Source organism: Scaptodrosophila lebanonensis, unplaced genomic scaffold (genome assembly GCF_003285725.1).
Source record: "Scaptodrosophila lebanonensis strain 11010-0011.00,11010-0021.00 unplaced genomic scaffold, SlebRS2 tig00000168-arrow-arrow-pilon, whole genome shotgun sequence".
NCBI classification, from domain to species: Eukaryota; Metazoa; Arthropoda; class Insecta; order Diptera; family Drosophilidae; genus Scaptodrosophila; species Scaptodrosophila lebanonensis.
Window position 1 is genome coordinate 613,277 of NW_022060601.1, and position 26,664 is coordinate 639,940.

Below are 26,664 nucleotides of genomic sequence, written 5' to 3' on the forward strand. Positions count from 1 at the left end.
CTAATCAAGTAAACGTTTTTAATTAGTTGTCTCGGTCAAATCCGAGGTATGGGATGGAAATCGCTCACAAAAAATATTTGAGTTAGAAATTTGAACTCAACTGTGGTTTTTTTTAAAGTTCATAGGTCTCACATATAGATTATGTGTACATTTTATGGATCACTTAAAAAAAAAAAATGGAGAAAAATGATGAAATCCTCCATCGTTGTTAATTAGTTGTCAACAGCTGTATATAGTAACTACTCAAAAATTACAAATTTACTTGTTATGAGGAATTTTGATTTCTTTATTGGTGCACGTTAAGCTATATGTAAGTTATAATAATATTAACAAAAGAGAACGTTACAGTCCGCAGCAAGTCCGACAGTGAAATACCATTTGCCCCGACAAACTTTTGGCACTGAGTTATATACTTGTATATGCGTCCATAGTAGAAGCAAAAAGAATAGCGAACTTGATTCAGCTTGCGCGCGTTGTATTGGAGTTCATGATCTGCTTTCAAAACTAAAAAGCCTATGCGAAAATGTTAAGCCCGATAGCTTTAATACTCCGATTTTTTTGCAATTTTGAATCGTTTCGTCATGAGCACTTCCCTCTGGGTGTTATAAATTTACACACCTTTTTGCTTTTCAGTTATCGTCGTTGGTAAATGAGAAAACAGTCCCTTATATAAAAGGTTTCGACAGGGGTGCGAGTTTCACAAATTTGAAAAAAAAAATAATGTTAGAGGTATAGAAAATACGTTTATAGTTTTTCTGTGTTTATATAGTTTTTACATTTAAAGTTTTTGGTGTCGAAATCTAAATTAAAATTTTTTTCACACATTTTATACACATAAATTTACCACTCACCAATGGCACATATGTAGATGCATGTGCACTTATGTATTAAGAAATACATATGTAAATATCTAAAACAATGTTCACTTATAATGAAACATTAGTGGAAAAATAGATAGTACAAGCACCCGTCTGTTACTGAAACATAACATCGAATATGTATGTACACTTGTATATTGTGAAAAAGTTAGCAAGTCAAAACAATGATTTGTTATAGTGCGTATGGAGATACGCTGAACATGCTACTGTTAATTTAGCTTTGGTTTCGGTTAACACGCGCTTCACTATTTATAATACATACATACATAGACATGAAAGAGGCTGACTAGATACCGGACAACAGTTTAATTGAGCTATTCTAAGCCTAACAACCAATTGATCCCATGTACTATGAAAAAAATGCAAGGTTGCCAAGCAACAAGCCAGCGAATCCAGTCCAGCAGGCGGCCATAGAGTACGTGCGGTCTTTCCCACCTGTCAAAAAATGCTCACTTGACTTTTATGGCTGTTAAAGGCAAATCGACTTACGGATTTCGAAACATTTTCTGCAGATCGACCTTCTCCTTGCAGTATGGACACGTCTGCTTCTTGCCCACAATACACCAACCACGTATGCAGAACTCATGAAACACATGATTACAGGACAGCTTGTATGTGTTTTCAATGACGCTCTCCTCTTTTTCGGAAACCAACAGTTTATTACCGCAGACAGCGCACACATTGTGATCCAGGTGCCGCGTGGGAATGCCTTGAGGGGTGTAATACTAAAGTGACACACTCGTTACATTAAGTCGTGGTAATAAGATCATGTACAGTAGAATGCATATGTTTTTATGTGCACTACTTACGCCAATAGCAGCTGCCATCTTATCCGAGCATATTTCAGAAATATCACGGCCAAGTACTCCTATATAGAGACCGTAGAAACAGAACATTAGGCCCACATCCATCCAGGTATTTGGTGGCTGTGCGAATATGTAGTTCATACCCAACAAGGCAGCCATGATGAGCAAATAGCCAATAATACCAAGTCCATAGCTCAGCTTGTAGATAAAGTAAAACCATTTGTAGACGAGCCTGCGACGAGTGTTTAAGTTAGTTACGGAAATCTTATTTGGGTGGGTAAATTACCTTGGTGTGGTACCTTGTATAGGTTTGCTCATGGCTCGGCGCATAACACATGCAGTTATGCATGTAAATATTATCCAAATAACAATAAACCGTACCCAGCCAAAGGAACAGGAAATTATGAATGGTATGAACCACATTGCAAGTAGCGTTAAAAATGCATAGGAGCTGTAATGGCGCTTTTTCCATTCCACAAGTATTATTTGTGCAATGACAAGCGTAACAAACAGAATAATGACCATTTCCGAGTGCATGGCTTCGTGTCCCTTGTGTTTTTCTACCATCAGCTGATGCTCAGCACTGCGTATGAGGTCAGGATAAATATTGGCGCCCCGCCATTCAAACATTATATTTACTTACCGCATTCGTTCTTCTGGCGTCATTTCGTCCAGGGACTACAAGGTCAAAAAAAAATTGTAATCGCGTTTTAACTACAGCAGGCCATCCATATTCGAATTCGTTTTTCGAACCAATGGCCTGCTTAAGACTGTACAATTTGTTTGAGAAAAATTATAACTATCTACATACCTTATTTAAGTCGACTGGCGCATGCAAGTCCATGTGCTGATGCATATTGCTGGGGGCCGGTTTGCTGTACACCACCAAACGTCTTCTACGCTTTTGCGGAATTTTGCCGACTCTTTATAATCTATTGTTTATCTAGTGTCTTTCTACTAAAAAATAATAAATATTTGAGGCCTATTTTACATATTGTTTGCAATTGTATGCGTGTCCGCTTGGCACTGACGCTTTAGAGTTGCCACATTTTATGAAAACCAATGGCTGAAATGAATATACATATGCATGTATATGCCTATATAGTTTAGTAATTAACAACAATGGTATAGAATGTATTTAAAAATCCAAATGGACTTTTATTAATACATCGGATTTAGTAAACATATAAGCATATATTTTTTTATTTACAGCTCTGCTGTTTAGCGAAAATACGTGCTTAGGATGTAAGCTCTGGTGAGGGACTTTTAACATGATATGTATATGCATGTGTATAAAACGAATTATTTAAAAGTTGTCCAAGGCTCCGAAATTTCGGACCCCCTTGAAAATCTCTGGCCCGGGCGAATTCATCCCCTATCCATCAACCTCGATGATCGTATCACAAAGAAACGTATTTATCGGACGCTGGCAATTTAGCTCAAGTTCGACGTTTGCTAACACTGGTATAAATGGTTTAATAGTTTGCGGACTTTCACTCCTATTTGGCTTGTTCGTTAAAATAGCCATAACCACATGTAAACATGTAACAAAGTTAGTCAAAGTTCTAAGCACTGAGCCGCTAAGCAACATGCAGACTGACCATTGGGGTGACCTGCCCATGGACGAAGAAAGTGGCGCGCTTACGCCAGATAAATATGTGCCAACGTCCGTCAAGAAATTGAAGCTGGACGAAATACAGCGCGCTGCGCAACTGCCATATGAAAGAAGGTACGGGTCTTAACATATATTATAACGCTATTTCTAATGGCTTTTAATTTATCACATTAGCTTCAAAATTCAGTTGAAAAGCTCGCTGATTACACAAACAATTGAGGTGATGAAACAAACGGAGGTGCTTCAGTCACTCATCGATACTTATTCGAATAAAAATGTAAGTTAAGTCCGTATTTCTGTCATGAATTACAGGCTCATATATATTTCCTCCAAGGGTACGTCGAATTATCTCCTGAACCCTTGCCAAATGATACCGGAAGTTGATTTTCCACCAGAAAATGCCGCGGATTTAGTCGGTGAGCAAAAATTTCAGAAGCCTATTTGGTTTATACCCAGTGTGGATACGGCATACTCACGGGGCGAGCCACAATCCTATCCCGAAGTTTCCAGCAATGTTTGCAGGTTCGCCTTGTACAAAGTAATGTGTGGCTTGTTGCGTTTGGCTGGCTTCACAGACTGCTCAGAATCAGCCATTATGCTGTTGACAGATGCTGCCGAGGAATTTCTGCGTAGCTTTACTTCTGTGTATCGTGGTTTCTATGATGTGGATTTAAAATTACAAGCGTCTACAGTGCTGCATCTCCTACCGCTCGAACAGGCCTATACTGCACTGACTGGCACTTCACTAACCCAGGTGCACAACTACTATAAGCATAAAGTGATAGCGCGCAATCGCGCCGAAATCGCCGAATTCAATAGTGTGCTTCAGGATTACGACAAGCTTATGAAAGAGAGCCAAAGTAGTATGCAAAAGCACCAGGAGTTTAACGGCAACGGCAATGATTTTCTAAATATACTCGAAATGCAACCCAGCGACGATGGGAGCAGAAGTGGAGTTGGCAATGGCGGCGGCATTGGGCACATTGTAGGCGATATGCTAAAAGATTTGGGCGGAAGCAATGCAACAATGACAATGGGAAATATGGTTGGTCAACAGCAAATGTTGGGCAGCAGTACCTTGTACGGACTTCTCGATGGCCAAAACCAAGTTTCAACCACACCAAGTTTGCAAGGCACAAGTGGGTATCAGGCAAACTTCGAGTAAAACTATATAACTACATAAATATTATTGTTAAATAGATATGTCATATTTCGTTTTATTTAACCAGCCTATACCGTATCTTCGCCTCGGTCCACGCGTTTCTGCGACGTAGCGCTGTAAATTCATTGAGTGGTTCCTTGGCATGCAGCTTGTGTCCCAGCGGATCGCTTGCAACGTATTCAAATAGTTTATTCTGACGAGTCGGACGCTTGGCCCAGCAGAGCATATCCCTACCTTCGAGTATCGCATCTCCGCTGACAGCCACCGACGCCAATGGTAGCTCTGTGTCAGAGGCTGTCAAAAACTCTCCTTTAAGTAGGCGTTTTTTTATAGTGATCTTTTTTTGCAGTTCCTGTGGGGTTATCTCAACCGTATTGGTATTAATGAAACAGTCGGCATTTGAAAGTAGCTTGAGTTCGCTTGTAAGTGGAAAAGTCGTGGCCCTCTTTTCTAGTTGCCCGACTGGCGATTTAGGGAGACAAAATTCCACTTGGTGCTGTATAACGGCGCTCAATTTGTGCCAGATATGTGTCTGCATTTGCTCACTGATTTGTAAATCATTGGTAGTCGCGTCATTTCCGTCATCATCATCTAAGTAACGTTCGCTTTTCAGGGGCACTTGCTTTTTGGCAGCCATCGGCAACTCCTTAATATGTGTTTTAGGAGTCTGGTACATAGCATTTGTAAGTAAAGTGTGGTCGGCGGCCTCCAGAAATTGTTGCACCAGGATGTTATCCTCGTCGCCATCCGAATCTTTTTTGGTTTTCATAGTGGTTTTTTGTTGCTTTGACCAATACATACGTTTCATCCGATGTACATATGTATGTCACATGTTTCACATTTACCAGTAGCTGATTATTTTGCGCAGGTCCGTGCACTGTACTCTCGGACTTGACGTTAAAAAAAGCTGTTCATACGGCCTCTACATAAAAGCGAGTGCGCAATATGTGCTCTGTCCCTCAAACTGTGGTCATTCCACTTTTTTTCTCTTCTCATGTCCAAAATGGCGCTCACCACGCAAGGGTGGTACTGTGTAATCAAGTGGCAGCATTGCATATGAAGCCTGAAATTTAAAATCAAAGTCCTAATTTTCCAACTACCTTAGTTTGAATTATACTTCCTAATAACAAGCGCTAAATTTAAAATGTATTCTAGAGAGAATAATGGCAAGTCCAGCATTCTCTTCAGCGTTGGCAATGGCCATCAGTGTTGCCAAATCAGATAGATAGATTTGGATAGATTTGTCCATTTAAAAATAGTTTTTTCCGAAAAAAGTATTAAACATCCCTTATCTGGAAATCTATCTTTATTATTTGTGGGTATATTTGGGATTTTTTTAAATTTTAAATTTGTGTAAGTTTGATCTAATTTAAACAATTTGGCATCGCTTTTATACATAGATACTGATATCGAATTCAACATAATTGATGTGAGCTATCGGTTAATTGTACCAATCACAAATGGTATCGAGCTAATTTTTGAAAGCAGTCTTAAACACACTAGCAGGTCTTACCTGCCTTCCCTGGGTTTAGTGTTTTGATGAAAATTATACATACATATGTATATTTATTTACTAACATTATGCTAATTTTGAGAAATCTTTCTATAGGAGGTTTTAAATTGAAAATTACTTCGGAACGTGTCGTAAGCTAGGGCATATGTATAATATGTAAATATGTTCATACGCACAAATACATATGTATGTATGTGCGTATGAACAAGTATGTTCGACCACCCTTGCTGAAAATTCAATCAAATCAGATCTTTGCTTGGCTGCAAACGAGCTTGAACGAGTTGAGTACTCTCAGCATTTTTCTTTGCTTTCAAACAGTTCAGGCTCGGGTCACTTCGTTTAAGATGACTGGGTCCTGATCGAAGCAAACCAGACTTTGCAGAATGAGCGATTGATCGAACGAGTTAGTGCCGTTATTGGTCGAGTATTGTTTGGGTAATGCGCGAGCTATACTCGGGTATTACTCGAGTATAGCGCAGGTATTACCCGAGTATGACCGTATAAAATATGCATGTATGTACATATGTACATATTTATGTACTTGTGCGTGCATGTGTTGTTTACAATTATGCGCAAACATGTGTATATGTATGTACGTATTTTAAATAAAGAGGTACAGAATGAAAATAAAACATATATGTATATACATATATTTATTTTTATATTATGATACTTAGCATTTATTAATCCTCGCGCGGAAGTGCTCGAGGTTGGGCTATTTTATATTTGTAAAAATGTATTGTTAAGGTGCTAATATGAATGCACGGCTTCAATGCTTTGATTAAACAGAAAAAAAAAATATTTAGCATGATTTTATTTCTTAAAAAAGGAACTCAAATATCTTAAAAAAAGCAAATTAATATACATAAATTAAAATGGCATAACTTTTTTTAATTTAAATAAAAAGGAAGGTATTTCTGTTCGCTAATAGTTTTTATATGCATTTACATACTTCTATACGAAGTTACTATTGAACTAATAGCCGAAAAAACAATAGAAAATGCAAGTGCACGTGCACCCGCCGATATCATTGGTCATTTCGGTCATGCGGGTATGATTGTAAGTAAGACGTTCGATCATTTCTTGCACGCAGGCATAAAGTTTCGGTCACCGCCGCTCATTCTGAGTCTTTGCAGTTGTGAGTCGAACTGACTGGTTGACGAGCGTTCGTTCACAACCGGTCATTGCTTGCATTCATGCAAGAAGTTTCGGTCACAAACGCTCACTTCTGAGTTTTTACAGTTGTGAGTCGAACTGACTGGTTGGTGAGGGTTCGTTTAAATACCAATCATTGCTTGCATTCATGCAAGAAGTTTCGGGCACAACCGCTCACTTCTGAGTTTTTCCAGTTTTGATTCGAACTGAGTGTTCGTTGAGAGCTCGTTCGCAACCAGTCATTGCTTGTCACTATATCCAAATGAAATAATCATACCGAGTATGACCGAAAATGTAGTACTCGTTGCACTTCTCTGATATGTACATAACATTACTTTTTCGTAATATATTAATTTATTTTTTGCAAATGTGGCTAACATTAACATTGTTATTTTTTGGATATGCGCTCCAAATCCCTTGCTTTTTCTAACAATAAAATACATGCATATACTTATGTACACTGCGCGTCATCAGGTTAGCACTCCTAGATCAGAAAAATATACATAATTGCTTCTGATTTTGTTGTTGTTAACTTTATGCAACTTTTTTGCTTTCTATTTTTCTCACTATCACTGACAAAGAGAAATTGTGATAGTATATACCGTTATATGGTTTGTACTATTTTCTTTTCTTTTCAATTCAAAAGGGTGCTTCATTTTTGCGTCATCAGGTTAGGACATGCAATTAGTTTTTCATTTATCTTCGGAGTTCAATACCTGTTGTATTGCACCGAAATTTTGTTACTGCTCAAGGGATTTATTTCTTTAATATGGGTAGTGTTCATACGGACTGACAGAAGGACATACAGGGCTAGATCGACTCGTCTTGTCACGCTGATCAAGAATATATATACTTTGTGGGGTCTGCCACGCCTCCTTCTGCCTGTTACATTTTTCAGCTCCCGCAAACCTAATATACTTCTGTACATTTCATGTACAGAGTATAAATATGCTTAGTGCTTTCCCTGGATGTTTTCAATACGACAATGCTTCGATTCTTACTGCCCGGGTGATCAAATCTTGGACTGAAGTACAAAACGTCGATTTATTGAGGCGGCCGCCTTACTCACCGGACATCAATATAATGGAAAACGTGTGGGGATGGGGAAGGCATTAAAAGTGCTTGGTCAGCCATTTCTATAAGATATCTTGGAAAGTTGAACGAATTTTTTTAAAATTTGATATATGAGATCATTCTCAACAGAGAAGGATCGCCTCATTTTTAAAATGATAAAGAAATGTTTAAATTAGTTACTATATAAGTTTAAAAATAAGTTCTTATTAGAAACGGTCATAAAAATTAAAAACAAATTATGTGTGCTAACCTGATGACCAAATTTAAAATGTGCATTTTTCAGTTGACTTCGAAAAAAAAATCATAACAAAATTTAAAAATAATGACTGACTGACTGATTGGTCGCACAGCCCAAACGGTAAAAGCTAGGAAGCTGAAATTTGGACTCAAGTATCCTTTCATAGGCTGGCGATAAGGAGCGATTTTGGAAAATTCGAGCTCCAAAGGGGGGAAACAGGCTCCAAAGTTTAAAATCTAAAATAATCATCTGATCAACTTCAAACTTAGTTTGTGTACTCTTAGAAAAATTCCAAGAAAAACTACGATTTTTTGAGATTTTTCTTGGAGCCTGCAATATAGGAGTTTTCCTGTAAAAAAATGTTGGGGCACAAAAGAAAGCCGCGTCAACAGCCCACAGTCCAAAGGGTAAAATCTAGGAAGCTGAAATTTGGGCTCAAGTATCCTATTATAGTTTAGATGTGCACTTAGAAGGGATTTTTAAAAATCCGAGTTCCAAAGAGAAGAAAGCAACTCCAAAATTTTTTTGAGAAATCCACATTTTTCAACCGATCGACCTAAACATGGTTTCCAATATCAATAAAAGAATACAAATACATATTCGGTTTTTTTAAATTGGTCTTGGAGCTTGAATTATTGGGGTTTTTATATTTCTTCTTTTTTTATAGCCTGTACTCAAAGGGTAAAAGGCTATACAAGAGGCGTGGCAGACCACATAATATATATTATTGATCAGGATGACAGGCCAAGAATAACCAAACTTGGTATTCAGATTCTCCTAAGTCCGAGAAAGGACGCGTTTGTGTTTTTTTTTTTCTTTTCTGATACACCCCCACTCCCCCACAATTCATGTTTTCCATAACTCCCGAAATTCTTGAAATTTTTGATTCAAATTGGCAAATACCTCCAGTTTGTGATTATGCGTCCGTATGTTAAGTTTTATAATGATTGGTCAATTCTGAAGAAAGTTATAGCCATAAATAAAATCGCTGCCCATGGTCTGCCTGCAGCGCTGCCAGTAGCTGTTGTTGCTGCTTTGGTTCAACTTTGTGCTGCATACATACACGCATATAAACACGCAGAGACACGATTCTGATGTAAATGTATGCTGTTGAAACTGTATTTAATGAAATTAAATAATATAATAAAATAATATAATTTTTTTTTTAATTTTTAGTGGGAGGTACAGGGTATTTAAGAGTTGAGCCTGCTCGACTTTAGCATTCCTTTCTTGTTTTTAAATAAAAAGTTTGTGTCATTAATGTTGTCCGATCGATTTCAAATGTTGTGTCCGTAATCAACATAATTATATCTACAAATTGGCATTCAACGATTTTCGAAATATAGAAATATGTTTTTTACTTGCCAGATGCAGCAACAATAAATAACAAAGAGCGCAAAATATCAAACAGTTGAGACAAACATGAAAATGCGATAGAAACAAAAAAACACGTCCATTATATAATTTAAAGTAAGGAATAAATACTGTAATATTTATTCCAGTTTTTTGCACAAAGTCTATCTTTAAACATTGTGTTATGTACATACATGTAATTTATTGTTGAAAAAATCAAGGGATTTGAAGCGCATAGCCAAAAAATAACAATGTTAATGTTAGCCACGTTTGCGTAAAATAAATTAATATTTTACGAAAAAGTAATATCATGTACATATGTATATCGGTCCTTGGAAATTGGACTACCATGTACACATGTATACAAGCATAAATTAAATATCGACATTCTCCTAATTATTCAATTTACAAAGAAAAAATTGTGTATTCATTCACCGTGCATACGGATTCGTGATTTTTTACAGTCAATTACGTGATCACGCTGTGACGGGCCGAAAAAAGCCGACACATGCCCATCTCTAGCATCTCAGCTGATTGCATATTTACAAGCGATTTACCGTTTGTGTTAAAAGGTTGCGTCAGCTTACAACGCTACAAATGTATTCTGAAGAATTCTGGGGGAAATTAAGCGTTAAGCTTATTCCGTGAATGTATTCTTGCGATTTACAAAAGTAGAAACACACCTTTTACACTTACAACATTCATATTCAAAAAACACATATGGATAAGTGTTGAACTGTACAATTGAATACATACACTTATATGTATGCATATGTACATATATTCAGCATATGAGGATAGATAGCGCCTGCATCAAAAAATAAAATATACATATGTATGTATGTACATACATATCAGCGTTGCCAGACGTCCCGATTTATAAATCAAAATTAAATATCCCGCTCGGGACAGGCTCAAAAACCTGTCAAAGAGTAGGTGAGCACCAAGAAGTGGTTTTAGAGAATTATGAATCCGATTAACTTTACACTTGGTTTATGTATTAACTCTGAAGTATACACACATGCGTGTATGCTCATTTAAATGTTGTGCAGTTGCATAAGTTGACCAAATAACGTTACATACAAGTATGTATGTACATATATATGTATTTATTGTACTTTAAGGCCTAGCTCTCGAATCGTACCAAAGTAACTTGCTATTTTGGAAATGAACTCTTTATAAACTTTAGAGAGTGTCGGAAGAGAAATATCATATCTATACTAATATTATAAAGAGGAAGGATTTGATTGATTCTTTGTTTCAATTGAAAAGTCTCCGAATCTACTGGTCCGATTTAATGGATTCTTTCACTGTTGGGAAGCTACACTATCGACGGTTAACATGGGCTATATTATATTGCACATATACAAAAAAGAATGGAATCCTTACTAAAACGCCAATAATGTAACCATAGGCCGTTAGGATACGAGAATTAACGATGATCCCATTTGATCATTTATATGACTTCAATTTCCGGTAGTCCCAAGCCTTCGAATTAGTAGGGATCGACATACGAAAGCAATGTTTTACGGTATGTTAACCTATCACGGGTCGGAGCTTCTGAAAATCAATTTATTTTGCTACCACCAAAATAAAACATCAAATATCTTTTACAGAGAACCTCTGTCCTAATAAAGAACAACAAAAAATCTAGAAACGAACAAAATATCATTAAAATAATAATATCCAAAATAAATTTCACTCCTTAGCAGCTCATAGCAAAAAGAAGGGTGTGTGTGTTAAGTGTGTGTGTGTTATAAAAGGTATAATTTTTAAAATTTTTGTAAAATACCCGTGCAAAGCAGAGACAAGACGCTAGTAGTAAATAAACGTATAATTGTAAGCACACGTACTGAGCCACCAAAGACGGGCAAGACCTGCTAGTATAACATAACATTATATAACATAACATAATGTTCATAACACAATGCTTTAAGAATGGAATAAATATTAGAGTATTTCCTAACGTTAAATTATATTTTGGTCGTGATGTTTTTGTTTCTATCGCGTTTTCACGTTGGTGTCAAAAGCTATATACACCAAACTTTGCACACGCAATCTATGTACTTTAGTTTATCCAATTCGGTCAATTCTAAGAAAAGTTATTCGTGAAACAAATTCTGTCCAGTCCACCCCCACCAAACTGCAGGAACAAGTTAGCTCTTCTTCTTCATCTTTTTGCTTCTGCTATGGATGAACGCAAGGATCTCAGAAACTATAAAAGCTAGAATAACCAAAGTTGGCATCCAGATTCTCCTAGGTCCGAGATAGGACGAGTTTATTTTATTTTTTTTAATTTTCCCCCCTTTCCCCCGCTACAGAATTTTGTCAATAGCGTCCACATTTCAAATGCTACCTAAACCAAACTTTGCACACATAATTTATATATAATTGTCTACTGTTGTATAAATAAATGTTTATTCAATTCGGTCAATTCTAAGAAAAGTTATTAGCGAAACAAATTCTCGCCAGTGCAACCCCCCAAACTGCAGCAAGTTCGCTCTTCTTCTTCCTCTTTTTGCTGCTGCTATGGGCTCGTATAACTCAGTGACGGCAGTTTACCTGGGTACAGGGTATTACACTGTCGGGCTTGCTCGACTGCAGCGTTCTCTCTTGTTTAAGAAATAAAATTATGCTAAATATCATAATATAAAAACAAGAGAGAACGCTACAGTCGAGCAAGCCCGACAGTGTAATACCCTGTACCCAGGTAAACTTGCGTCACTGAGTTATATGCGCCCAAAGCAGCAGCAAAAAGAGGAAGAAGAAGAGCGAACTTGTTGCTGCAGTTTGTGGGGGTTGTACTGGCGAGAATTTGTTTCGCTAATAACTTTTCTTAGAATTGACAGAATTAAATAAAATTTTAAACAAAAGTAGATAATTATTTATAAATTATGTGTGCAAAGTTTGGTTTAGATAGCATTTGAAATGTGGACGCTATTGACGAAATTCTGCAGCGGGGGAAGGGGGGGAAAATTAAAAAAAATAAAATAAACTCGTCCTTACTCGGACCTAGGAGAATCTGGATGCCAACTTTGGTTATTCTAGCTTTTATAGTTTCTGAGATCCTTGCGTTCATCCATAGCAGAAGCAAAAAGATGAAGAAGAAGAGCTAACTTGTTCCTGCAGTTTGGTGGGGGTGGACTGGACAGAATTTGTTTCACGAATAACTTTTCTTAGAATTGACCGAATTGGATAAACTAAAGTACATAGATTGCGTGTGCAAAGTTTGGTGTATATAGCTTTTGACACCAACGTGAAAACGCGATAGAAACAAAAACATCACGACCAAAATATAATTTAACGTTAGGAAATACTCTAATATTTATTCCATTCTTAAAGCATTGTGTTATGAACATTATGTTATGTTATATAATGTTATGTTATACTAGCAGGTCTTGCCCGTCTTTGGTGGCTCAGTACGTGTGCTTACAATTATACGTTTATTTACTACTAGCGTCCTGTCTCTGCTTTGCACGGGTATTTTACAAAAATTTTAAAAATTATACCTTTTATAACACACACACACTTAACACACACACCCTTCTTTTTGCTATGAGCTGCTAAGGAGTGAAATTTATTTTGGATATTATTATTTTAATGATATTTTGTTCGTTTCTAGATTTTTTGTTGTTCTTTATTAGGACAGAGGTTCTCTGTAAAAGATATTTGATGTTTTATTTTGGTGGTAGCAAAATAAATTGATTTTCAGAAGCTCCGACCCGTGATAGGTTAACATACCGTAAAACATTGCTTTCGTATGTCGATCCCTACTAATTCGAAGGCTTGGGACTACCGGAAATTGAAGTCATATAAATGATCAAATGGGATCATCGTTAATTCTCGTATCCTAACGGCCTATGGTTACATTATTGGCGTTTTAGTAAGGATTCCATTCTTTTTTGTATATGTGCAATATAATATAGCCCATGTTAACCGTCGATAGTGTAGCTTCCCAACAGTGAAAGAATCCATTAAATCGGACCAGTAGATTCGGAGACTTTTCAATTGAAACAAACAATCAATCAAATCCTTCCTCTTTATAATATTAGTATAGATATGATATTTCTCTTCCGACACTCTCTAAAGTTTATAAAGAGTTCATTTCCAAAATAGCAAGTTACTTTGGTACGATTCGAGAGCTAGGCCTTAAAGTACAATAAATACATATATATGTACATACATACTTGTATGTAACGTTATTTGGTCAACTTATGCAACTGCACAACATTTAAATGAGCATACACGCATGTGTGTATACTTCAGAGTTAATACATAAACCAAGTGTAAAGTTAATCGGATTCATAATTCTCTAAAACCACTTCTTGGTGCTCATCTACTCTTTGACAGGTTTTTGAGCCTGTCCCGAGCGGGATATTTAATTTTGATTTATAAATCGGGACGTCTGGCAACGCTGATATGTATGTACATACATACATATGTATATTTTATTTTTTGATGCAGGCGCTATCTATCCTCATATGCTGAATATATGTACATATGCATACATATAAGTGTATGTATTCAATTGTACAGTTCAACACTTATCCATATGTGTTTTTTGAATATGAATGTTGTAAGTGTAAAAGGTGTGTTTCTACTTTTGTAAATCGCAAGAATACATTCACGGAATAAGCTTAACGCTTAATTTCCCCCAGAATTCTTCAGAATACATTTGTAGCGTTGTAAGCTGACGCAACCTTTTAACACAAACGGTAAATCGCTTGTAAATATGCAATCAGCTGAGATGCTAGAGATGGGCATGTGTCGGCTTTTTTCGGCCCGTCACAGCGTGATCACGTAATTGACTGTAAAAAATCACGAATCCGTATGCACGGTGAATGAATACACAATTTTTTCTTTGTAAATTGAATAATTAGGAGAATGTCGATATTTAATTTATGCTTGTATACATGTGTACATGGTAGTCCAATTTCCAAGGACCGATATACATATGTACATGATATTACTTTTTCGTAAAATATTAATTTATTTTACGCAAACGTGGCTAACATTAACATTGTTATTTTTTGGCTATGCGCTTCAAATCCCTTGATTTTTTCAACAATAAATTACATGTATGTACATAACACAATGTTTAAAGATAGACTTTGTGCAAAAAACTGGAATAAATATTACAGTATTTATTCCTTACTTTAAATTATATAATGGACGTGTTTTTTTGTTTCTATCGCATTTTCATGTTTGTCTCAACTGTTTGATATTTTGCGCTCTTTGTTATTTATTGTTGCTGCATCTGGCAAGTAAAAAACATATTTCTATATTTCGAAAATCGTTGAATGCCAATTTGTAGATATAATTATGTTGATTACGGACACAACATTTGAAATCGATCGGACAACATTAATGACACAAACTTTTTATTTAAAAACAAGAAAGGAATGCTAAAGTCGAGCAGGCTCAACTCTTAAATACCCTGTACCTCCCACTAAAAATTAAAAAAAAAATTATATTATTTTATTATATTATTTAATTTCATTAAATACAGTTTCAACAGCATACATTTACATCAGAATCGTGTCTCTGCGTGTTTATATGCGTGTATGTATGCAGCACAAAGTTGAACCAAAGCAGCAACAACAGCTACTGGCAGCGCTGCAGGCAGACCATGGGCAGCGATTTTATTTATGGCTATAACTTTCTTCAGAATTGACCAATCATTATAAAACTTAACATACGGACGCATAATCACAAACTGGAGGTATTTGCCAATTTGAATCAAAAATTTCAAGAATTTCGGGAGTTATGGAAAACATGAATTGTGGGGGAGTGGGGGTGTATCAGAAAAGAAAAAAAAAAACACAAACGCGTCCTTTCTCGGACTTAGGAGAATCTGAATACCAAGTTTGGTTATTCTTGGCCTGTCATCCTGATCAATAATATATATTATGTGGTCTGCCACGCCTCTTGTATAGCCTTTTACCCTTTGAGTACAGGCTATAAAAAAAGAAGAAATATAAAAACCCCAATAATTCAAGCTCCAAGACCAATTTAAAAAAACCGAATATGTATTTGTATTCTTTTATTGATATTGGAAACCATGTTTAGGTCGATCGGTTGAAAAATGTGAATTTCTCAAAAAAATTTTGGAGTTGCTTTCTTCTCTTTGGAACTCGGATTTTTAAAAATCCCTTCTAAGTGCACATCTAAACTATAATAGGATACTTGAGCCCAAATTTCAGCTTCCTAGATTTTACCCTTTGGACTGTGGGCTGTTGACGCGGCTTTCTTTTGTGCCCCAACATTTTTTTACAGGAAAACTCCTATATTGCAGGCTCCAAGAAAAATCTCAAAAAATCGTAGTTTTTCTTGGAATTTTTCTAAGAGTACACAAACTAAGTTTGAAGTTGATCAGATGATTATTTTAGATTTTAAACTTTGGAGCCTGTTTCCCCCCTTTGGAGCTCGAATTTTCCAAAATCGCTCCTTATCGCCAGCCTATGAAAGGATACTTGAGTCCAAATTTCAGCTTCCTAGCTTTTACCGTTTGGGCTGTGCGACCAATCAGTCAGTCAGTCATTATTTTTAAATTTTGTTATGATTTTTTTTTCGAAGTCAACTGAAAAATGCACATTTTAAATTTGGTCATCAGGTTAGCACACATAATTTGTTTTTAATTTTTATGACCGTTTCTAATAAGAACTTATTTTTAAACTTATATAGTAACTAATTTAAACATTTCTTTATCATTTTAAAAATGAGGCGATCCTTCTCTGTTGAGAATGATCTCATATATCAAATTTTAAAAAAATTCGTTCAACTTTCCAAGATATCTTATAGAAATGGCTGACCAAGCACTTTTAATGCCTTCCCCATCCCCACACGTTTTCCATTATATTGATGTCCGGTGAGTAAGGCGTCCGCCTCAATAAATCGACGTTTTGTACTTCAGTCCAAGATTTGATCACCCGGGCAGTAAGAATCGAAGCATTGTCGTATTGAAAACATCCAGGGAAAGCACTAAGCATATTTATACTCTGTACATGAAATGTACAGAAGTATATTAGGTTTGCGGGAGCTGAAAAATGTAACAGGCAGAAGGAGGCGTGGCAGACCCCACAAAGTATATATATTCTTGATCAGCGTGACAAGACGAGTCGATCTAGCCCTGTATGTCCTTCTGTCAGTCCGTATGAACACTACCCATATTAAAGAAATAAATCCCTTGAGCAGTAACAAAATTTCGGTGCAATACAACAGGTATTGAACTCCGAAGATAAATGAAAAACTAATTGCATGTCCTAACCTGATGACGCAAAAATGAAGCACCCTTTTGAATTGAAAAGAAAAGAAAATAGTACAAACCATATAACGGTATATACTATCACAATTTCTCTTTGTCAGTGATAGTGAGAAAAATAGAAAGCAAAAAAGTTGCATAAAGTTAACAACAACAAAATCAGAAGCAATTATGTATATTTTTCTGATCTAGGAGTGCTAACCTGATGACGCGCAGTGTACATAAGTATATGCATGTATTTTATTGTTAGAAAAAGCAAGGGATTTGGAGCGCATATCCAAAAAATAACAATGTTAATGTTAGCCACATTTGCAAAAAATAAATTAATATTTTACGAAAAAGTAATGTTATGTACATATCAGAGAAGTGCAACGAGTACTACATTTTCGGTCATACTCGGTATGATTATTTCATTTGGATATAGTGACAAGCAATGACTGGTTGCGAACGAGCTCTCAACGAACACTCAGTTCGAATCAAAACTGGAAAAACTCAGAAGTGAGCGGTTGTGCCCGAAACTTCTTGCATGAATGCAAGCAATGATTGGTATTTAAACGAACCCTCACCAACCAGTCAGTTCGACTCACAACTGTAAAAACTCAGAAGTGAGCGTTTGTGACCGAAACTTCTTGCATGAATGCAAGCAATGACCGGTTGTGAACGAACGCTCGTCAACCAGTCAGTTCGACTCACAACTGCAAAGACTCAGAATGAGCGGCGGTGACCGAAACTTTATGCCTGCGTGCAAGAAATGATCGAACGTCTTACTTACAATCATACCCGCATGACCGAAATGACCAATGATATCGGCGGGTGCACGTGCACTTGCATTTTCTATTGTTTTTTCGGCTATTAGTTCAATAGTAACTTCGTATAGAAGTATGTAAATGCATATAAAAACTATTAGCGAACAGAAATACCTTCCTTTTTATTTAAATTAAAAAAAGTTATGCCATTTTAATTTATGTATATTAATTTGCTTTTTTTAAGATATTTGAGTTCCTTTTTTAAGAAATAAAATCATGCTAAATATTTTTTTTTTCTGTTTAATCAAAGCATTGAAGCCGTGCATTCATATTAGCACCTTAACAATACATTTTTACAAATATAAAATAGCCCAACCTCGAGCACTTCCGCGCGAGGATTAATAAATGCTAAGTATCATAATATAAAAATAAATATATGTATATACATATATGTTTTATTTTCATTCTGTACCTCTTTATTTAAAATACGTACATACATATACACATGTTTGCGCATAATTGTAAACAACACATGCACGCACAAGTACATAAATATGTACATATGTACATACATGCATATTTTATACGGTCATACTCGGGTAAAACCTGCGCTATACTCGAGTAATACCCGAGTATAGCTCGCGCATTACCCAAACAATACTCGACCAATAACGGCACTAACTCGTTCGATCAATCGCTCATTCTGCAGTCTGGTTTGCTTCGATCAGGACCCAGTCATCTTAAACGAAGTGACCGACCCTGAAGTGTTTGAAAGCAAACCAATCAAGGCCGGTACTCGTTCGAACCGACCGCAACAAGCAAAGTGACCGAGCCTGGTGTGCTCGAAAGCAAACCAATCAAGACCGGTGCGCTTGTTCGTAAAAATAGAAAGATTGCCCGTTCAAGCTCGTTTGCAGCCAAGCAAAGATCTGATTTGATTGAATTTTCAGCAAGGGTGGTCGAACATACTCGTATAGCGTACACACCAGAGAACTGCGACGAGTATGTTGTTTTCTTTTCTTGAGTGATATAATTAATTAATTTAATAAATATAATTTTTTTTCCTTTTTGGTGGGAGGTACAGGGTACTTAAGAGTCGAGTCTGCCCGTATTCAATGTATTATGTATTCAATATTTTTTATTTATTAATTTTGTTTTATTTTCTTGATAGACTCGATCCTGATGTAAATGTAAGCTATTGGAGCTGTACAAAAACATACATATATATTTGCAATTATTTATTCAATATTTTTTATTTATTAATTTTGTGTGTTTTTTTTTGTTGCTAGAGTAGCTATAAGACTTGAGCCCGGCTGACGCTTGCATTCCTTTCTTGTTTTTAACATGCGCATTAGGCCACCGAGCTGCAGAGTCCACAATTGCTGACTGGGCACATTTTCATTTCAACATTCTCGCCTACACGAACAACCGCAGCCATTCCGTTCTCCGAATGGGTTGATATGTGGCAATGAAACATCCAATAGCCTGGGCTGTCTGAATAAAACCGTATGATTGTATAACCAAACGCTGGAACCTGTACAGAATCTTTTAAAGGTGCGCCTCGACCACGGCGCGGTAAAGGAGTGCGCTGGTCGATTTCTTCAATCTGCGATATGCGCTCCTCGCCGAGCACCCCCATGCCCACTACACGAAATGTGTAGCCGTGCAGGTGCACCGGATGCGCTGTTACCGATTTGCTTGAAATAACCATCTCTACGTTCTTCTGCGAAGGCACCTGGATGACGTTTGGGCATTTACAGTGGCGTTGCTTGCAGTTAAAGCCGAGAGCCGCCTGTTGGCTGATATTACAGAAAAATTGACCAATGCCGAGATTGCGGGTCTGCAACAGGGACATTTTCGGCATGCTGAAACTGATGTCATCCATCTGAAAGCGGAAACCTTCGGCCATCTCTACCGCTGCCATGCTGGTGTAGTACGTGACGTCTGGTGTCATGCTCGGCTCAATATCCTTTGCATTGAGGCTAATAAGCGAAATACTGTGAGCATTGTCACCGGCGGTATCGTCTCCGAGCTCGTTGAGCATGATGCCAGGCGCATCGTAGGTGTAGCTAATGGAGCTTGTGTCCAGTTCCTGTGTGTCGGAGTCCGTATAATGCAGTATTGCCTCCTGGTGCAGGTTGTTCTTCTCGCAGAAGCTATAACCTTTTACACGAATCCAGTAGTTGGCTATTATTTGATTGGCATGAAGCACAAAATCATAGCGTTCCGCACCGTGGAACATGATCTTTTGAACCTCTACGGGCTCTATGTCGTTTCCATCGCTAGAGATGACCAAAAGGTCGTGTTTATCGATACTCATGCTTATGGGACAGTTAGATACGCCTGCATTATGTAAGCTTTTAATAATACATATATACGTTTTTGAAGCAAATATGGCATAACTTACCATTGAAAATGACTCTGAAACGATAGCGACCACCTCGTATAACTGTGAAAGGGGCGTACAGCGTCGGCCTTGTTTTGCTATCTTTTTTCATATTTCGCCCTACCCCATTGATTAGAATATTCTCTGCTACGCTCTCATCGAAATTGTGCACCCAGTCCTGTATCACGATAACGTGCTCCGTGAGGTCAAAGTCATACAGGTGTACGTGGGGATTCAGCTTAGGCGGCTGGCGCACAATCAGCGGCCCCGCCAGTCCAAAGGCGCGCTGGTGCGCAGTGTGACTATGCCACCAGTTGGTGCCGACGTGGTCAACCTGAAAACGATACCGGAAAGCCTGACCCGCCTCAATAGGGTATTGCGTAACGTGAGGCACGCCGTCCATATGTGGCGTGAGGCGCTGGTGAATGCCATGCCAATGTATAGTCGTCGTTTCGTGCATGCTATTAATGACATCCGCAACTATTGTGTCCCCGAAGCACACTTCGATGGACTGGCCTGGCAGCTGACCGTTTACAACCATCACCTGAGACTCTAGGCCGTCAGCGTACTTACAGTCGTCGTTAGCTGGCTCCTGCTCGGCTATTTTAAAGCTGTCGATAAATTCCTTACCATCTATATTGAAGCGGTACTTCGACTGTAAATAACGTTTGCAAGTATCACTCATAGTATCGTCGTAATGTACCACCATGTAATAGTAACAGGTCATTGGCTGATTCTCAACGCAATTGCGTTTACAGGGATGAGGCATGTTCTTGTCAGCGACCCGCCATTCTGGAGTCTCAGTTCTCGCAGGCTGGGGATACAATTTTTGCACGCTTTCGTATTTGCTGATAATTCGTTTTCCATCGGCATCTGTGTGAGGAGCGGACGTGAATTAAAATTACAAATGCAGGCGTATCCAGATTAAAAATTCAGATTAATATTAGTTTTTCAGATTTCTTAAGGTAAGTTTAGAAGCCTCCAATGCTAGCCGAGCATTTTAGCGAAATTCTGCGATGTTACTCAGCACTAGCAATATTTTAAATGTCGTTTGTCGTATAAGTACCTTGTATGCCATGGATTTGAGCGATAATAATGATACACATCAAAACTATTGTTTGCACCAAATTAACTTTCATAGTACACAGAAAAGAATAATATTTGCTTGTGGTCCGTATATTTTTCTGGTGAGTTTTCCCCGGATGCATTTACTGTTCTCTGATCGCAAACTCAACGCGTAACTGCTGACGAGCTTCCGTTATCGTCTGCCTTTTGTAACCAATAGGAACATCATTTTTCCAGAATTAAAATCAGCAACAAAAAGATTGGTTATAATTTGCGTGTCTGCACAGCCGAACAACTAGTAATCATTAATTAATGATTGTATATCGGCTGCCGTTAGAAGAGGCAACTACCCTACGGTGTCTAATGAACTCATTTTAATTTTCTACCTATGCATGTACTTATGTACATATATGTACATGTATGCATATACTTACATACATGCAATGACGTAGGGGCACGAAGCCCATATTCAATGTAAGGAGGAATTCTTAACACATGAATGTTACAGTTGAAAACCTTGAACTAATTTTTATACCCAGTACCCAAATGGTCAAAGGGTATACTAGTTTAATAAGAATGCATATAATTCACAGAGGAGGCCTGATAACACCCACTAAGCGTATATGTTTTAATCAGTATAACAAGACGAATGCAAGAATCTCGAAAAGTATAAGAGATACAATAACAAAACTCGGTATCCAGAAGCGGCAAATGTGTGTTTTTTCTCGCATTGATTGATTTTCCATAACTTCTGTATTTTTTGGAATTCTGCACTTTGGGTAATTAGTAAGTATTTTTTTTAGTAAGTATTACAAAGTTATGCCAAAGCAGCAGCAACAACAACAGCTCCGGCATTGGCGGAGATTACACTTATGGCTTATCATGATGAAATTTAACACGGGGACATCAGAAAAAAAACAAACTTGTCCTTTCTCGGACGCAGGAGAATCTGGATATCAATTATGGCAATTACACATATCATAAAAAGATGATATTTACTATGTCATTACTCAATAAAGATCAAACAAATAAATACTTATATTGATTCCTTACATATGAAGTAACTAGCAGGTCTTGCCCGACTTGGATGGGCTAAGTATTGTTACTTAAAATTGTAAGTTTATTTATAGTACAATATGGTATTTCTCTTCCGAAACTCTCTCAACTTTCTAAAGGAACTACCAATAGCAAATTACTTACTGGTACGTTCCGAGAGCTAGGACATGTAGTGCAATACGTACGGTGTATGGTCATATGTACTATATACATACATTACGGGTGCTTATTTAGTATGATTAAAAGCAGTACAGTTTGGCAAAGATATTTGGTGAACTTATGCAACTTATAAATGAGCATACATATCAATATGCACACAATATGTAGATATGAGTATGTACCTACATTATTTTAATTATTTCTTCCACGCTTTAATGAAAATTTCCAAAAACACATTACGCAATTTATCTTATATTCTTTCTTAGAGTAAATAAGCCAAGTTTATAATTAAAACCTACACTTTAACATGAAAAGTGTGTCAAAAGTCCAGCTTCTTAACACTTGCCATTGGGGCTTTGCGTTGTATGTATATACTTACATACTATACATGCAATAGTTTTCGTGTTCCCATTATCAACAACAATTCAATGAACAGATAATAAAACCCCAATGAAAACAAGAAAGGAATGCTGGAGTCGAGAGCGCTCAGCTCTTAAATACCCTTAAATAAAATAAATTTTTTTTAAAAATTAAATTATTAAAAAAAAACGAATTAATTAATTAAGTAATTAAAGTAAATTAGAAGACATGTTTTTGTTCAGTTTTAACAGCATACATTTACATCACGTGCCTATGCGTACATGTATGCAGCACAAAGTTGAACCAAAGCAGCAACAACAACAGCTACGGGTAGCGCTGCCGGCAGTGCTGCAGGCAGCGCATGAGCAGCGATTTTATTTATGGCTATAACTTTCTTCAGAATTGACCTATCATGATGAAAATTGGCACACGGACACATAAGCACTAACTGGGCGTAACTACTAAACTGATTTCAAAATTCCAAGAATTACGGAAGTTATAAACAAGAAAGGAATGCTAAAGTCGAGCAGGCTCAACTCTTAAATACCCTGTACCACCCCAGAAAAAAGTAATTAAATTAATTAATTAACTAAATTAATTTAATTAATTAACTAAATATTAACATATTAAATATAAAATATTCCATGCATGCATAGATACATTTACATTTACATCAGAATCGTGCCTTATGCGTGTTTGTGTACTTGTACATATGTATGCATGTGTGCATTGGGCCTGGTTATATGGCTATAACTTTCTTTCCGATCATTCTATCATAATGAAACTTGATATACGGTTATATAATTACTAACTGGATGTGATTTTAGTTCAAAATTCCAAGAATTACGGGAGTTATAGAAAATCGGTAATAGGGGGGGAGTGGGGGGGTGGATCAGAAAAAATGAACAAACTCGTCCTTTCTCGGTCTCAGGAGAATCTGTATACCAAGTTTGGTTATTCTAGCTCTTATACTTTCGGAGATCCTTGCGTTCATACAGACAGACAGACGGACAGACAGACGGACAGACGGACATGGCTATATCGACTCGGCTTGTCATGCTGATCAAGAATATATATACTTTGTGGGGTCTACCAAGCCTCCTTCTGTGTGTTCCATGTGCACTCGCACAAAACTAATATACCCTTGTACCCTTTGGGTACAGGGTATAAAAAAACACGAATTGCGGGGGAGTGGGGGGAGGGGGGTGTATCAGAATAAAATAAAAACTTGACCTGCCTAGGGCTTAGGGGAACCTGGATACCAAGTTTGGTCATTTTTGTACCTTCTGAGATCCTTGCGCTCATACAGACGGACGGACGGACATGGCTAAATCGACTCGGCTTGTCACCCTGATCAAGAATATATGTACTTTGTGGGGTCTGCCATGCCTCCTTCTGTGTGTTACATACATTCGCACAAAACTAATATACCCTTGTACCCTTTGGGTACACCCTTTCACCCTTTGGGTACAGGCTATAAAAATAAACTTGACCTTCCTAGGACTTAGGGGAACCTCGATACCAAGTTTGGTTATTCTAGCTCTTGTACTTCCTGAGATAGAGGTTGGAAAACATCGAGTTTTGCAAACATCGATGTTTTTAAACATCGATGTTAGCTAGCATCGATGTCTTCGATGTTATGAAGCAAAAACATCGATACATCGCGATACATCGAAGTTTTTGAAGGCAAATTTAAAAGAAAATAACAACAAAATTTTATTCTTCAAGAATAGATATACTTGTACATTTAACAACTTAATTAACGAGATCGTAATTTTTGCTTAAAAATATAAGATTGACTGTGCTCGGTTTAAGAGAACATCTGCGATCTGACACGATTTGTCCTGCTTTGCTGAAGGTTCGTTCAGACTCGCAAGATGTTGCAGGCACACACATATATTTTTTTGTAATAAATTGTAATACCTCTTCGTCAGTATTCTACAAAAAAAAAAACAAAATAATTAATGTTTGAATCTATAGTCAGTAGTAAGAGTATTACCTTACAATAAATCAATGGATCCACTTCCTCCTCGGCATTTGGTTTTACCAAATACAGCAACATCAACTAAACTACAACTAAACAGCAACATCAACAACAGCCGCGGGCAGCGCTTGGGCAGCGCTGCAACAGCAAATATATTTATGGATATAACTTCTTGTTAAATCGGTCTATCATAGTGAATCTCGGCATACGGACACATAATAACCAACTGGGGGTATTTCCAAATTTTAGTACGAAATTCCAAGAATTACGGGAGTTAGAGAAAATCGCATTTGCGGGGAAGAGGGGGAGGGAGGGAAATTCCAAAATATACATTTTCTGCGTATTCACATAAGGCATCTAGGTGTTCCTAGGTCTTATAGTCTCCGAGATAAGTATAGGCGATTATACGAATGAACAAGTAAAAAAGCTAAAGTCGGGTAACACGAGTAATCTAATACATCATGATAAATTAAAGAAGCCTGACTCTGAGCGTGTTTTGCCAACAAATCTTGAAAGTTTCTTAAACAATGTAAAGTACTACGAAAAAGACTCAACTCGCAAGATTGCAATTGATCAAGCAATATTGCGCATGATAGCCATAGATTTGCAACCATTTAGTGTCCTGGAAGACAAAGGTTTTCGTGATTTGGTAAATTTGCTGGATGCCCGATATAAAATACCCAACAAAAAATTCTTTCGAAATGAACTTCTTAACAAAAATTATAACGACATGAAAGATTGTCTTAAATCCATTTTGCAAAATGTTACTTATGTTGCGATTACAACAGATTGCTGGACTTCAAAGGTACTTGACGGATATATTACAGTAACTTGCCATTTTATAAATAATAAGTTTGAATTAAGCTCGGCAGTGTTGGCAACACAAAAACTACTGACGCCTACAAATCATACTGCAATGAACATAGCAGAAACATTAAAGGCTGTCATAACAGAGTGGGTTATTTACAAAAAAGTTGTTTGTGTCGTGACCGATAATGATGCGACAATAAAAAATCCTGCGATTTATTACAGCTTCTCACATACTTTGAACTTGCTCGAGCAAGAAGCTCTTAAATTGCAGATCCTTCAAGATATCTTCTTTAAATGCAAACGCATTGTAACATTCTTCAAGTCAAGCCCAGTTTTTAACGCCAAGTTAAAAGAGGCGCAAAACGTGGATAGTCCATTGGGTCTTGTTCAATAAGTGTGTACTAGATGGAGCAGCGCTTTTTATACTTTGTACATGAAATGTACAAGAGTATATTAGGTTTGCGGGAGCTGAAAAATGTAACAGGCAGAAGGAGGCGTGGCAGACCCCACAAAGTATATATATTCTTGATCAGCGTGACAAGCCGAGTCGATCTAGCCCTGTCTGTCTGTCCGTCCGTATGAACACCTGGATCTCAGAGACTATAAGAGATAGAGACACCAAATTTTGCACAAAGATACGTTATGTGTGTATTCTATACCCCCTATGGGGGTTTTCCCGATTTTCCATTCGTATAATCGCCTATATCTCGGAGACTATAAGACCTAGGAACACCAAATTTTAGTCCAAGATGCCTTGTGTGAATACGCAGAAAATTTATATTTTGGAATTTCCGTCCCTCCCCCCTCTACCCCGCAAATCGTAACTCCCGTAATTCTTGGAATTTCGAACTAAAATTTTGGAAATACCCCCAGTTGGTTATTATGTGTCCGTATGCCAAGTTTTACTATGATAGACGGGTTTAACGAGAAGTTATAGCCATAAATATATTTGCTGCTGCATCGCTGCTCAAGCGCTGCCCGCGGCTGTTGTTGATGTTGCTGTTTGGTTGACTGCTAACATGTTTACACAGACACGAATAGAT

General features: G+C 37.2%; 4 protein-coding genes across 5 annotated transcripts; 1 reads left to right on the plus strand and 3 right to left on the minus strand.

Annotated features, from left to right (window-relative positions):
- Positions 1-743: 743 nt before the first annotated feature.
- On the minus strand, positions 744-2,688 carry LOC115629873 (RING finger protein 121). Of its 2 annotated transcripts, XM_030526470.1 has the most exons (7): positions 2,496-2,688; positions 2,328-2,362; positions 1,971-2,267; positions 1,828-1,916; positions 1,688-1,746; positions 1,368-1,603; positions 744-1,313 (listed from the first exon to the last, which is right to left on the minus strand). In XM_030526470.1, exons 1-7 carry the CDS (start codon positions 2,538-2,540, stop codon positions 1,193-1,195), a joined length of 882 nt encoding a protein of 293 aa, XP_030382330.1. In that variant the 5' UTR covers positions 2,541-2,688; the 3' UTR covers positions 744-1,192. The 2 variants fall into 2 exon arrangements, with proteins under 2 accessions (XP_030382330.1, XP_030382328.1); XM_030526468.1 differs by having other exon boundaries at positions 748-1,313; positions 1,688-1,916; positions 2,496-2,685.
- A 475-nt stretch (positions 2,689-3,163) lies between these two features.
- On the plus strand, positions 3,164-4,519 carry LOC115629859. Its single transcript, XM_030526446.1, has 3 exons — positions 3,164-3,413; positions 3,474-3,576; positions 3,634-4,519. Exons 1-3 carry the CDS (start codon positions 3,274-3,276, stop codon positions 4,462-4,464), a joined length of 1,074 nt encoding a protein of 357 aa, XP_030382306.1. The 5' UTR covers positions 3,164-3,273; the 3' UTR covers positions 4,465-4,519.
- On the minus strand, positions 4,486-5,586 carry LOC115629860. Its single transcript, XM_030526447.1, has one exon. It carries the CDS (start codon positions 5,267-5,269, stop codon positions 4,517-4,519), a length of 753 nt encoding a protein of 250 aa, XP_030382307.1. The 5' UTR covers positions 5,270-5,586; the 3' UTR covers positions 4,486-4,516.
- Positions 5,587-19,078: 13,492 nt separating this feature from the next.
- LOC115629876 (laccase) lies at positions 19,079-21,416 on the minus strand. Its single transcript, XM_030526474.1, has 3 exons — positions 21,254-21,416; positions 20,209-21,060; positions 19,079-20,144 (listed from the first exon to the last, which is right to left on the minus strand). Exons 1-3 carry the CDS (start codon positions 21,393-21,395, stop codon positions 19,153-19,155), a joined length of 1,986 nt encoding a protein of 661 aa, XP_030382334.1. The 5' UTR covers positions 21,396-21,416; the 3' UTR covers positions 19,079-19,152.
- Positions 21,417-26,664: the final 5,248 nt, after the last annotated feature.